This window comes from Sturnus vulgaris, chromosome 19, assembly GCF_052056855.1.
Source record: "Sturnus vulgaris isolate bStuVul1 chromosome 19, bStuVul1.hap1, whole genome shotgun sequence".
NCBI classification, from domain to species: domain Eukaryota; kingdom Metazoa; phylum Chordata; class Aves; order Passeriformes; family Sturnidae; genus Sturnus; species Sturnus vulgaris.
The window spans coordinates 3,596,834-3,610,954 of record NC_142261.1 but is presented as its reverse complement, the minus strand read 5'-3'; the positions used below and the strand labels follow the sequence as shown (position 1 = coordinate 3,610,954).

General features: G+C 40.2%; 1 protein-coding gene across 25 annotated transcripts in view; it reads left to right on the top strand.

Annotated features, from left to right (window-relative positions):
• ATXN2 (ataxin 2) overlaps positions 1-14,121 on the top strand; it is a 49,640-nt gene that overhangs the window by 12,162 nt on the left and 23,357 nt on the right. For 12 of the 25 annotated variants that reach the window (XM_088176168.1, XM_014874885.2, XM_088176164.1 and 9 more), the window contains exons 6-11: positions 4,191-4,315; positions 5,483-5,574; positions 8,228-8,425; positions 8,928-9,106; positions 10,639-10,848; positions 12,999-13,181. In XM_088176168.1, the coding sequence (XP_088032294.1) occupies positions 4,191-4,315; positions 5,483-5,574; positions 8,228-8,425; positions 8,928-9,106; positions 10,639-10,848; positions 12,999-13,181 (987 nt within the window). The remainder of the gene's footprint in view (positions 1-4,190; positions 4,316-5,482; positions 5,575-8,227; positions 8,426-8,927; positions 9,107-10,638; positions 10,849-12,998; positions 13,182-14,121) is intronic. The other 13 variants (XM_014874891.2, XM_088176174.1, XM_088176176.1 and 10 more) reach the window with 5 other exon arrangements.

Sequence of the window (14,121 nt, the reverse complement as noted above, 5' to 3'; positions counted from 1 at the left end):
GGGGAGGGAACACCAGTGCAGGCCTGCAGGGTGGAACTGGGAGCAGCACACGTGGCTTTGTGCCAAGCGTGACACTGCACCTTCAGAGAGAGCCTGGGGGTCTGCCCAGATTGTGGAAATTGGGAAGGCTGGGAGAAAAATTGGTAGGTCTGTGCAGAGAGGGGTGTCGTGACTGTAAATGTTCAAAAAATCAATGTGTCCCTGCTTCCTGCAGCTCTGTCAGTCTGCACAGACCTTGCAGCTCCTGGAGGTGCTTGTTTGGCTTCCAGAGGAATGGGAGGGACTCACCTGAGGGTCTGTCTCTGCAGAATTGAGGTTTGCTGCAGTACAGGCAGGCTGATGAATGAAACATGCACTGGAAAACTCAGGTGAAGCTGTATTATACCCATCATCCCTTTTTCAGACTGTTCTGTCTGCTTTTAAAGAGAGACTGACACTGATTTCTGTATGTGCAGTGGAAATCAGCTGCTAAAAATCCACTCTCAGTGCAGGCTGAAATCCTTGGCTGTACATTAATATTATCACATCTTTCTGCTCAATCTCTGAATGCTGAGATCTTGCTGCTGCTGGGTGATTTGGGCTCCTGATTGATGCAGGAGGTTGTGTTTCTCCTGATTCTACACAAGAATTGTTTCCTGGAGCCCTGAACACTGATCAATCCACAGAGCTGGTTTGCATGGGATTCAAATTTCAATAAGGCTTTGGAGTTGCCTTCTTGGCTTCTCTTTAAAGACAAGACAATTCAAACATCATAACTTACTGGTAAAGTAAAAGACTTCTGCAATGTTTTTATTGTTTTTTGGCACACTTAGGAAAATACTACAAATCCAATGAAAAGAAAGGCAGAAGAGAATTGGCAATTTCAGATTTTCCTTGAATTAGCTCTGAAAGTGGCATCCTTCCAGAGAAAGTGTTGCAAGGGGAATAGCAGAAGGCATCTTATGAACAAAGGAAGGAAATGTTGGCTCTGCAGAGCCGGTGGTAACTGGTTTTAATGTTTCAAATCAGTAGTAAGTAGTTACAAAACAAATCAGAGTTTACTGTTGAAACCTTTAAGGTGAAATCTCAGCTTACTTTGATTTGATCAAAGCTTCAGTGAGTGGCATCAGCACCTTTGGCACGTAACACTGATTGGTTTAATGGCATTTCTGCTGCAGACTGGCACTTAATTGCACATTTGTGCTCTTCACCAAAATCTGTTTGTGAAAACAAGCATGTTAGGCATTGAAATTAATTAAACCCGGACTCTTAATTGCTCTGTTCTGGCACTTTTTTCTTTAACTCACTTAGTAGCACACACTTGAAGAATTTGCCCCAGCTGAGTTTTTTGCAGTATGTGTATTTTTAATTTGTCTTCATATGAATTTCCATTGCATAGAGTTCTCCTTGGGATTTTTTTTTCATTCATGAAAAATGATTTCATCATTTTTTACCGTGTTTTAAAACAAGGTCTTTGATACCCAACTCCTCTGCTTAGGAAATGTCACATTAAGCAGGTACAAAGGCAGTGGGGGCTAATTGAGTGTTACAGCCTCAGCCCCTTGTTTCACCACGTTCCATTTGATCTTTAACTTTGGTTTTGCCGTGTAGAAAAGGGATTGATTAAAAATTTGGCCTTGTCAAGGTGTCATGTGAATTGCTTGTTCAACAGCTCAGAGATAAGAGGCACCAGATAAGGGGAAAGCTGAGCCTGTGCAGTGTCTTGTCACTTATTGCTCTGCCAGCCAGCACTTTTAGCAGCAGCTCATTTACTTTATTAATAATCTTAAGATCCGCATTTTTATTTTGGAAACTGTTATTTTTAGAGGTTTTTTTTTTTACATTCTTTCTCAATTTTGTTGCTGATTAATTTTGGTAGAGGCTTTGCTGGGTTTTTAATTCTGCTCTCCTCTGTGCCTGCCCTGCTGTTTGTTCCAGGAAAATACTGATCTGTGCCTTGAGGTCCCATCCTGCTGCATTTAAACTTTGCCTGGATGCTCTTGAGACCACATTGTCTGACTGGGACAGTGCCTTCGTAGCTTGAATTTCTCCTGTCTTTGGATTTTCTTTGAGTTGTAGAGGTTAAAGGGGGCACAGTCTCACTTGTGACTTTCATTATAAAATGGGAGAGGAATGCAGAGCAGTGGAGCTTCCTGTGCCCTGTGATATACTGGATTTACTGGGAAACTTAGCAGTGACTGCACACATCCTACTCAGACCTGTAGCTCTTGCTGATAGTGGAGTTTTTGTTTTGGCTTGGGTGTTTTTTTCCGTCTGTATCATTACAATAACAGCACTTCTGAATGTTTATGTGGCTGTTTAAATAAGAAAATTAGTGGGTTGAGTAGATGAGTCTTGTTAAGCTGGTATTTTATTCACAGGATCCAAAATGGCACAGTTGTGTGGAGTTTGCCTGGAGGAATTTAATAGAAATGAAGGAAACACCCTTCTGAAACACAGATTGCCTTCATCAGGTGCTGCCATCAGGCTCCTAATTCATATTTATCTCATCTCACTGGAGAGGAGCTCCCTCCACTCCCAGAGATGCAGAAACAAATTTCAGTTTCCTAAAAGACATAAGCAGCCTCCAACTTGGATTTGGTGTAAAATGTCTCAATCTGAGCAGAAATAAAACATGGAATTAATGATATTTGGGGCAGATGCAGCTCTGGTTTATCTGAGTTAAACCACAGGCTATTGATAAAGTAAATTAAGAGTTTCCATTCTTAAAAATTCTTTAAAATTCTTAAAATTGTGCTCTTTAGCTACTACTTAACTATGATTTGTAGCACTGTGTTCCTGTGTGGTTTCAGATGCCATTTGAACACATATATATAATATATATTAAAGTATATTTTAAAAACTGTCTGTGTGAGCATTTCATGTGCTAGGGCTGGCTGTTATTAGAGAGATCAAGCACAGTGAATTTTTATCCAATATATGTGCAGAATTTCACAGTGAGATTGGGTAAAACAGGAATAATAAGCAATGTCAGCAGTCTCTCTTTAAAACATCTTCAGTGATTGTGTAAAAGCTGTTGCATCAGTGGCCAACTTCATATGTTGGGAATTCTTTTCATAATAGCTTTAAAGTTAATTTTATTTTTTTTTTTAGGCAGATTTTTAGATCTTGCCAGAAGTTAATTTAGGCCACGTTTTTCCTTATCTGGCACTGCCTGGTGGTTTGATTTCATCTTTTCTAAAGGTCTGAAATGTTTGCTTCTTATTTCATCAGTAGAATGATGATAGGAAATTCTGGATTGAAGACTTATTTATTTTAGGCTGATTTATTTATTTATGAGGTTATAACAAGCTTATTTGAATTTTTTAGAGTTCTGTATGTAGTTCTGAGATCCAATTGCTTACAAATACAAAAGCTTGGCTTCCTTGGTGAATGGCTTTAGATATATTTTTACAGCACTTGTAATACTCTGATATTTTCCCTTCTTAAGTCTGGCTTGAATGAAACATGAACAAGTCAAAATAAATGTTTGTGATCTTTATTTTTTGATTTTTTTTTAAATTTTTATGAACAACAGAAGAACCTTACTGGTTATTTATTCTCTTATGTTGTTGAGAACAAAAAGTAGAGAGTTTTCCTGAATTTTTCTGTGTGGTTTGGATAAGCTGCTGCTTAGAAAAACTCTGGCAGGAGAGGAGACCCCTCTGTTCATGTCACAGGAAATGGGAGCACCGAGCTGGTGGATAATTGCTCTGTTGGTGTGTTGAGGAGTTATGGAAAAAGAAGAAATTTGGATATTTGAAAGAAAAATTGTATTTTGCCCATTTAGGGAGTTGCTTTCCTGCTCTTTTGATATTTGCACACTATTGTGGTGTGCAGTTGTGTGGGCTGGTTGGAAAAAAAATTTATACAAGTCTTTGGTTTTCTAGAGGAATAAAGATCCTTGGGTTTTTTTCTCTTTTTCTTCCCCAAATATACATTTAATTGTAGAAAATATTTTGAAATAACTGAAAATAATTCTATTTTCTGATATGGGAGAAGTTAGTCTGTACCTGTATAGTTTTTTTAGGTCTGGAGCAGGGACCTTTCTGATGTCCAGCAGCTCCAAGAAAGGAGGAATGATGATATTGCTCCTGTGATTCAATTTTTTCAATTCAATATTGTTCCTAGCTGCATTTGGGCTGTTCCTCAGACAAAAACCAGTGTTCAAACTGGTCTCACTGGTCCCATCCCTCCCCACTGTGTTGCAGATGCTTTTACTGATTCAGCCATCAGTGCTAAAGTTAATGGAGAGCACAAGGAAAAGGATCTGGAGCCATGGGATGGAGGAGAGAACACAGCTTCTGAGGAGCTGGAGGCACTGGAGACAGATGTTGTAAGTGATGCTTTTTATCATCTCTCAGTAGAAAATGAGCTGTTTCCCTGGACATGCCTTGAAATAATTCCTTAATTTCAATCTAAGAATGAACTTTAGAGGAGCAAAATTGCTGTTCTGCATTGTGCTGGTGGATGTTCAGTCTTTGGCAGCAGCTGCCACATCCCTTTGGAATTATTTGACTGACAATTTCAAATGGCATTTTTGGCAAATTCTGACCAATGGCAGCTGCTGTGGTAAGGGCTGTGTTGGACTCCTGGATCCAAAGAGCAGCTTTTGTTAAGGACTCCAAATCCAGCAGTGCCCCAAAGTGATTTATGTTTAATCAGAGCATTCCTGTCTGACTGTCACTGCACTTGGAAATGATGGGGAGATTGTGCTCAGCTAAGTGTCCCTGGGCTGCAGATGGAGGGAATTGATGGAAGCCTGGCCCAAGCACAGGGACAGTCTCAGATTATGAATCATTAGAGGGAGAATATGGCCTCAAATGCCATGTCCTCATCTATCACAGCAGTCAGCTTTTCCTCAAGCAGAAATTCTTGTAGCCAGGTATTCAGGCTGCAGTGTGTCCAGGGAGATAATATTACTGATTAGAGCATATTAACTTTGGATGGAACAATTCTCCTGTCAGCTTTGGTGTCCATACTGTAGAGCTGAGATTTATTGGAACACCCAATGCTCTCAGTGCTTTTATAAAATATTCAAACCATTTATTGTTGTGCTTGAGTGCTGTGATAGCAATTTTACTGTTGTGCAGATCAACAGGAGGCTTCTGCCTGTGGTGCCTCTCAGGTAATTCCATCAGTGCTTTTGGAAACTTTCAGAAGTGTTAATTTGCACTTTTTGGAAGAGGCAAAAAAAGGTATTAATGTATGTATGTTTTGCTAGCCAGTAGTCTTCTAGTACTAGAGTGAGCATGTACTTAAAATAAACCTCATAAAACAATACAAAACCCCAAAATAAAAGGGGATTTTGAAGGCAGAATCTGTGCAGCTGATGAACAAAGCTCCCTGAAATAAACTGTGGCATTAATAACTTTGTTATCTGAACAGTGAATTCATAGGCCCAGAAAAAAGGGCAGAAGGTTTAACTTCTGCCATCAGCCCTTAATTTGAAGGGAATGTGTTTCCAGTGTCATTTTGAAAAACAAGCATCATTTTCTTCTAGTCTAATGGATGGGATCCCAATGACATGTTTCGTTACAATGAAGAAAATTATGGTGTAGTGTCAACTTATGACAGCAGTTTATCTTCTTATACGTAAGTTCCAAAATATTTTGTTATTAGATTTGTATTGAATGTTCTCCCTGGTTTGACAAACTTTATATTCTACAGCTCATTTTGCATAGTTTCTGAAGTTGTGGAATCGAATAACTGCAAAAGCAATGAATGAATGGTGCTTAAGAAACCTTGCCAGCTTTCTGTGAATAGTTAGATGTAGAAATCTTTATATATTCCCTTAAATGGGCACAGCTCATTCCCATTGCAGAGTTTTCTGAATTTAGCCAGGCAATAAGGCATGTTTCTTGCAGAAACTTCCAGGAATAGGGTGGAAAGCTGTGAATTAATTTGTGTGTAGCTGCTATACCTATAGTTTTTGTTTAACCTAGCAGAGCAGTTTGGCTAAATCCTGATTTTATTGAGACAATTGATCTGGAAGATACTGGAATGCTGAAAAGCTGCAGCTAACCAGGGTGGGGGTTGTGTGCTGGGGATGGTTTGTTTAGCAGACTTGTCCAGCTCTAAACTGAAGTTTTAGTTAAATATAATAACAACTGGAATATAGAAGTAGTATAAAGGCTGCTCTGGCTACTCTGGCAGTGATTTATTCCCCAGAGTCTGCAGCTCTAATGTTCACTGCAACTGCAACACAAATGGACTGCAGATGTTCACAGCCATTGTGAAATGGCTTCAGTATTTCCCCACTCTTTTAACCCCCGAAGCAGAAACTTACTTTTCTGAATATCAAGGAATCTCAGTGAATATTTTTGATTTTTGATTTTTGTGTGTTGTGTGTGTGTGCACTTGTCTACAGGTCTCTGGTTCAACAGTCTGATTTCTGTGTTTTGTGCAAATGGACCTGTAACATGGTGATAATCAAAGTGTTCTAATCGGCTTATGTTTGAATCCTGGGGAAGCTGTTCTTTCCTTCCCTTCACTGCTCTAAGTACTTTTTGTACTTTTGAACTTTAGTCTTCCATCTTTCTGCTTTCTGGATATTAATGGAAACAGATTAAAAACATGAAGGTGGCTTTAAATTAATTCCATTTTTTTTTTCCCCTCTAGTCAAGCAACTTGCTTTGCATATCAGTCTGCTAAACTGGGAAGCTCTTTTCCTGATTTTCCAACTCTGGGATGAGCAGCAGTGTAGTTAAATGCTTAGATGTGCAGCTGAAGGATTGTAAAGGATTTATTGTTTGATTGTTTTCTTTTCCTAGAGCTAAGCAGTAGCAGGTATAGTTGGTCAAACTCTGCATCAAGGTACAAGTTTATGTTCCAGCAAATGTATTGATCTTCACCAGGGTTCTAAACAATGTCATCCTGTCCATCCCATTTCCCTCATCTTTAATGGCCTGTTAAAAAACATGAAATCATTCCCTGCCTCTTTAGGTTGCCATACATCCCTTCATTTTTGCACTCACTTTAAATAAATGAGGATTATTGGCTCTTCTCCTTTAACTGTGTTATTAACAGAGGGACCTGGGACTAGGTTTAAAGTGTAAATTTTACTTGAGCCAAAGCTTTATGCTGAAGGGTTTTATTGAATATTCTTGCAGTTACCATTGATAAGGCCAGTAAATGTTTTGATTGGCCAAAAATGTGGAGAAAAACTTGTGCTGCAGTAGCTGAGTGCAGGCTTGGAATTTGGCAAAGCCACTTGTTTTCCTCGTTCTGCCACCAACACTTGAGCAACTTTGCATATATTATTTTATACTTGGCTTCTATCTCCACCTACTTTCTTTGTTTTTCTCCTTTATATTCTTCAAAATATGGGCAGTAGTGATTCTATAATGCCCAGCAGAGCACGGGCCAAGCCTCAGCTCTGTTCTCTATTTTTATGTAGCTTATTCTAAAGTAAGGTTGGTGGAACAACTTTTGCAAAACCTGAAGTTAAAATCAAAGGAAAAAATTGTTTTTTAAAACCTGACACAGAAATTAGGACAGGTAAACTCCAAAAATGGGTGTCAGAAGGAGGTGCCAGGTGTGGTCCCATCCCTGGTTGGGTTTTTTCAATGTTTCAGTGCTCATGTATTGAATTTTGACTCGGTGACTTTCCTAAGGGATGATTTTTGCAATACTCCATTGCCTGCCATAGAGAGAGAGACGTGGAATGGATGGGATTGAGGTCCTGGCACTCACAGATGAGTCAGGAATTTCTGGTCCTGTGCTCTAAAGTGTTGCATCCATCTTTTCTGCAGTTCTTCATAACTAGGAGAGCTGAAGCTCTGTGGCTGGAATTATCAAAGGATTAAGGATGTCAACTTTTTAATTTCAGTAGGATTGTGTCTGCTGGCAATGTGTAAATAGCTAAAAACATTTCAGATTTGGGCTCTTGGAGTAGTTTTCTATGTAAACAGCAGTCTGAGGTTTTTTTATTCCTCATGTTCTCAACCATGTTAAGAGTTGGAGCCTTTGCACAGCTTTTAGGGACTGGGGATTTTATAAATCCTGTGGAAAACTTCTGCACCCTGACCTCAGCTCTCAAGGCAGGTATATGACCATGAATTTGTCCATAATATCAAACCAGTCCAGAAATTCTGTATTTTTAAAAAAAGACAGCAAGTCTACTGGCTTAGAAGCAAGAATTTTTTTCACTGTGACTCGGTTAGAACTAACACTGTGTGATTTTTGTAGCTCCTTTGTGCTTTTGAATGCATTTCAGAGATTCTTTTCCTTTCCATTGTCTTTTTAGGGTGCCATTAGAAAGAGATAATTCAGAAGAGTTTTTAAAACGGGAAGCCAGAGCAACTCAATTAGCAGAGGAAATTGAATCAAGTGCCCAATACAAAGCTCGGGTTGCCTTGGAAAATGATGAAAGGACAGAAGAAGAAAAATATACTGCTGTTCAGAGAAATGCTAATGAAAGAGAAGGACATGGTGTGAACACTAGGTACTTGAGTGCACTGTGAATAGTATTTTTATTTAAATTATGGAGGTATTTTGGTACTGTAGCAGTTTGCTCATTGATACTGGGCTTTTTCAGCAGGCCTGATTAGGTTTGGAACCTTGTGTAAACAACCCTGTGCTGGTTTTGGCACTCAGGCTGACTTGGACACCTCTGCTTGGCCCTGTATTATCTGTGTAGAGAAACAAACTTCCCCATTCTGACCTGTCACCGTGGTGAATTCATCCCAAATTACAGGAAGGGGCAGTGGTTTTGCTGTTCTGGAGAATTTGAGGCATTACTGCTAAATCCTTCAGTGCCTGTGGGCTCATAAAGTGGACTGTGTGGCCACTATCAAAAGCCAATTCATGAGGTGACTGTTGGGTCAACATCTGATACTATTTAGACTTTTCCCCTTGGCTTGATGGGAGAAAAGGAGAGAAAATGGGGTGCTTCTTGTTGCCTCTCAGTTGTGTCTCAACACTGATAGAAATTTGCTGTGTTTCAGAGAAAATAAATACATTCCACCTGGACAGAGGAACAGAGATGTCCTGTCCTGGGGAAGTGGAAGACAAAATTCACCGAGGATGGGCCAGTCTGGATCAGGCCCACCAATCTCAAGGTCTGGATCCCACACTTCAGAATTCAGCCCTAACTCTGGAGCAGATCAGAGAGTAGTTAACGGAGGCAAGTATCTGAAATCTGAGTGAATGACCTCATAACACTGCAGATAATGACCTCATTTTGTGTTGAAATGCTGTGGGATTAGGCTGTGTATTCCATAAACCACGTTAGCATTCATCATTTAACACAGAGGTTGTGAGTTGGATTTGGGTTTAATTTGCAAAGGAGCAGTCATTGCACTGTGCTGTCTGTGGCTTTGCAGAGCAAAAATGTCGTTTATTTTCCTCCTCGAACACCTTTGTCTTAGATGATGGTGCACTGTGTGGATTTAAAGATGAAAAACTGCATCAGCACTGCAAAGCTGTGTGTGGAGGAGCAGCAGTGCTGACACCTGGTGAAAGGCAGTGGCAAGAGGAAGCTTTCCTTCCTTTCTGCAAAAGAATAAAAGCCACTTGCTGGCTTCATGAAAATGGGAGGAGGGAAACAAGAACAGAATTAGGGGAAAAGGAATTCAAAGCCTTCCCTCCAAATGGGTATTTGAGTATTTTTCTGCTGGACACGTGGGTAGTATTTCTAACCAGGCACTGCATGGCAGGAATTGGTGTGCCAGAAGCCAAACACCATTTCTGGATTTCAGCAGTGGCCTGTCCTCAAGGCATTATTTGTAGAATTTAAAAATGCTATCATAATAAATTGCTGTGAATAAATGAAAAATGTATAATACTCAAGTGATCTATCTGGGGAGGAAGTCTGAGAAGCATCTAAAGGTAAGTGAGACTTCCTTTCTAAAGCCAGAGTCAGCTGCATAAAGGATGGACAACTGAGCCTTGCCCAAACAATGCTAACCTTGCAATTTGTCTGTAGTATTTGTGGTTTCTCTCACCCTATTACTCTGCTGAATCAACATCATAGACCTAAAATACTCAGAATGGCTTGTAAATTCAATTAATTCTGCTTTGGAAACCATGAGCCCTATATCCTAGATTAAAATCCTTCATTAATACCTCAGATAAGCGATAAAGGCATAAATGTCAGGATTCAGACACTGAACACCGCTGGTTTTTGTAAAGATCCAGCTCCTAGATGGATATTTACTCATCATTTGGTTTGAAAGTAGCAGTTTGTGTGGTCAGTACTGTTTGTGAACCTCTGGTAGCTGTTAAGGACCTTGTGGAGTGCTGGGTGCTGTGGAGCATTGGTATGCCAGGCTAACAGATCAAACTTTACTGTCTATTCCTTAGTAGTGTTTGTAGATCCTAATTAACCCTTTGGGGAGCCTGTGACATTCACAACTTCAATTTGACCCAAAAACCAAGGCAAACCCAACCCTGCAGAGACTTTTAATCTCCTCAATTACCACCTCGATCCATCCCCAAAGGGTTAAACCGTGGAAAAAAAAAAAAAAAAACAACAACAACAACAAAAAAAATCATTTTGTCATATTTTACTTTTTTTTTTTTCTGTTGACCTCCCCTTCCCTTTACCCTTTCCCCCACACCCCCCTCCCCTCCTCCCCACCCCACCCCACCCCCCCCCCATAAATTTTTTTTTTTCTTTAGTTTTTATACTTTCCTTCATATCATTTGTTCTGTCAGGTGTTCCCTGGCCATCGCCTTGCCCATCTCCTTCCTCTCGCCCACCTTCTCGCTACCAGTCAGGTCCCAACTCTCTTCCACCTCGGGCAGCCACCCCTACACGGCCGCCCTCCAGGCCCCCCTCGCGGCCCTCCAGGCCCCCGTCTCACCCCTCTGCTCATGGTTCTCCAGCTCCTGTCTCTACTATGCCTAAACGCATGTCTTCAGAAGGTACAATAAATATACCACGATTTGTTCATGTTTTTTTTTTTTTGGTTTTTTTTTTTAATTTATTTTTGTTACGTCTTTTAACTCCTCCGTGAGTTTTTTTAATTATTGACGACGAGTTGGTTTTGTGGTTTTTTTTTTTTTTTTTTCTTTTCCGTCGTTGTCGTTGTCGTGTTATTGGTTTTTTTTGGTTTTTTTGTTTTTTTTTCCTCTTCATTACTTAACCTGTAATTTGTGTTTAACTTTAGTTTATCAGACTATTTCTATTAACCTTTATTTTTGTTTTGTTGGTTTGGTTGGTGGTTGGTTTGTTTTTTTTTTTTTTTTTTTTGTTTGTTTGATTTGAAGAGCTTTACAAAAACGAAAGAAAGCTGTGAAATTTCCCAAGTTTGGTATGAAATTAAACTCAGCTTTATAAACGCTGCTCAGTGTCTTAAATTAACCAACAGCAACATGCAGGACCTGATAACTTTAGAGAGCATTTTTAGGACTATAAATTTATATAAAATACCAATTTTAACACAGTTGTTCCACAAAAAGCATAACTAAATCATTGAATCACTTCTTTGTAAAGCAACCAGTGACAATAATGTTAATAAAAATGCTGTCTGTATTCAGAGAATAGTAGTATAGAACTGTGGGATGGGGTAGGATGAGCTGCTTCGAAGGTGAATTTGTAGGAAATTTTTATTCAGAACAATAAATCAGTCAATAATACACAGAGAAGGGCTGACCTGTGAGTCTTTGGTAGCTCTATGCAGAATTATCCCGACGAAATTTGTCCTGGGAGGGTGCAATAAGGAACGTGGTTTATAATTTTTATTTCAAGTGCAAATTAAACCCTGCACAACACGGTGTAGCAAGGCTAGAAAATGCAGTGTGGTTCTGGTGAGCTCCCTGGAAATTTGCAGTGGGTGCTGTAGCTGCCTCCACTGGAGCCATGGGAGAGAGAGCAATGATCCCCCAGACTGAGCAGGAACACTGGGAAATGCTCCTAACCAAAAAGTGGGTGGTAGCCACATCTGTCTGGCCTGCTGTCCATTTCTTGTGGTTTTTTTTTTTTTTTTTCTGGAGTAAGGAACTGAGAATCCACCTGCAAATTGAATTATTTCTTAGCACTTGTGGTTGGTTTGTCAGGCATGCAGTGCTGCTTACTGCCATGTTTAATTCCTACTGCTGCAAGATTATTCCTGGGAAATGTGTATTCTTAAAAATATCTGTATGAAATTTGCATTGAGGTGGACTGGAGATTCTTGGTTAAAATAGAGGCTGACCTTTAAAGATTTATGTAAGCAGGAGAGGTACTTGGTATTTTAGAAGTTTTTCTGAAACCTAAAAGCCATTATCTGATCTCGACCCTCTTACTGACCCACGTTAAAAATGAACTGTAATCAGCCAGATTCTGTTCACTCACAGTTTTTCCTTTTGAAGTATCAATATTTGAGTCTAATCCTGTAAAGAAAATGTTTATTGGGATGTAAGAACTGTATTGCTGCTTAGATTTGAGCATAACTGGTACAGTTTCTGTACAGGCTGTGCAGAATTCCTGTATTCACTTATGACTTTGGCTTCTGGTGTTAAACATGCATGACTTGAACCTTGGGATAACAATCCCTTGTTTAGTTGCAATTTTTGCTGACTTGTAAATGAATTGTGACCTGCTGCAGGCAATTCAGCCTCGCTGCAGAGAATGCTCTGCTGAAATTCCCCAAGAGCATTGGTCAGCCAGTGGTGACTATAAATGGTTGGGATCACTGACCACCTGACAAAAGCACTGGGAATTTTTTATTTTCTGGAAAAATGTTTGATAGCCTGGAACTGTGCTTATCCAGGGGCAGCTGCACCACTGACCTTTATGGCTTGGCAGTGGTGGATGCTTGGATTGAAATATTTTCAATCCAAGCCTTGCACACCTGTTTCAGTGCTGATAAAACCTCTGAATACCCTGGAGCTGCCCTGGGGAGGTGATGAGTGTTGGCAGCCTGGCTGGACCAATGGCTTGGGTTTTTTTTAGGATATCACTACCAATTGCTTGATTTTATTACTGCTTTATTGAGAATTTTAAGATTAAATGCAGTTTGAAGAAAAGATATTCGAGTTTTTTGTGATGAACATTAAGCACTTATTGTGTGGGGTTGTCTTTTTTTCCTCAGGGCCTCCACGGATGTCTCCAAAGGCTCAACGGCACCCTCGAGGTCACAGAGTCTCTACTGGTAGGGGTACAATTTCAAGTGGCTTAGAATTTGTATCTCATAATGCACCTGGGGAAGCATCTACTGCTGCAGTGGCACGAGGCAGCCCTTCAGGTGGGACGTGGTCATCAGTTGTCAGTGGGGGTAGGTAAAGCTTGGCTTATTGCAGATGGCTTGCAGGGGGATCCTTAGAGTGGGAATGCTCAGCAGAATCCTGCCTTTCCAGGCAATTCAGGCTCTGAATAATCAAATCCTGGGCTAAGGTTGGTGTTGGGAGAAGGAAGGTTCCCAGATAGCTGAGTGAGAGTTGGTGCAATATTGTCCTAACTGCAGAGTCAGGCGTTGTGTGAAGAGAAAGGAAGGAAAAGTGTGGGAATTAGTTGTTGAAAGGATTCATTTTTAGGGGATTTATTGGAGAAGTTGTTCCAGATTTGCCACTGCATCCCTGAGTTTGGTTATGGCAGCGTGGCTGGGTTGTGGTTTACAAATGAAGGAGGTGTTTGGGTAGAGGAAGGTTGGTGTTAAAAGAAGAATTGATACTCAAGTTCAGTTGGATGTATTTCTCCTTTAAAATTTGGATTTTAAGTGGTGATGTTGTTCTTGGCTACTGTAGGAGCAGTTAGAGTGAGTGTCTTTTTATTTTTTAACCAGTTATTATGGGGTTTTTTTTAATATTTGACTTAAAGCTCAGTCTTGTGCCACAGGTCTAGTCTGGAGCTCAGAGTTGAGGCCATGTTCTGGTGGGCTATCAGGAGCTGGGTGTTTCCTTGAGGGCAAGAGAGCAGCAGTTTGGTCCTTTTTAGGCACTTTTTGGGTATTTTTTAGCAGGGCAGAATTCCAGAGGAGCGTAGTGGGAGCACATTTCTCAGGAAGAAGGTATAAATTAGACCCACATAGAATTGTTGCCTTGTGAAAAAAACATCAACTCTTCTGTTGTGGCATTATTTGTGATTCATCTTCCCTGTTTATACATTATTAACATGCAAGTAGGACTGTTAAATCACTTACCTGCCTTTGTGCTCACTCACTGGGAGTTAATATGTGACAAAAAGCACAAGTGGGATGAGCAGGAAGCAGGAGCTAC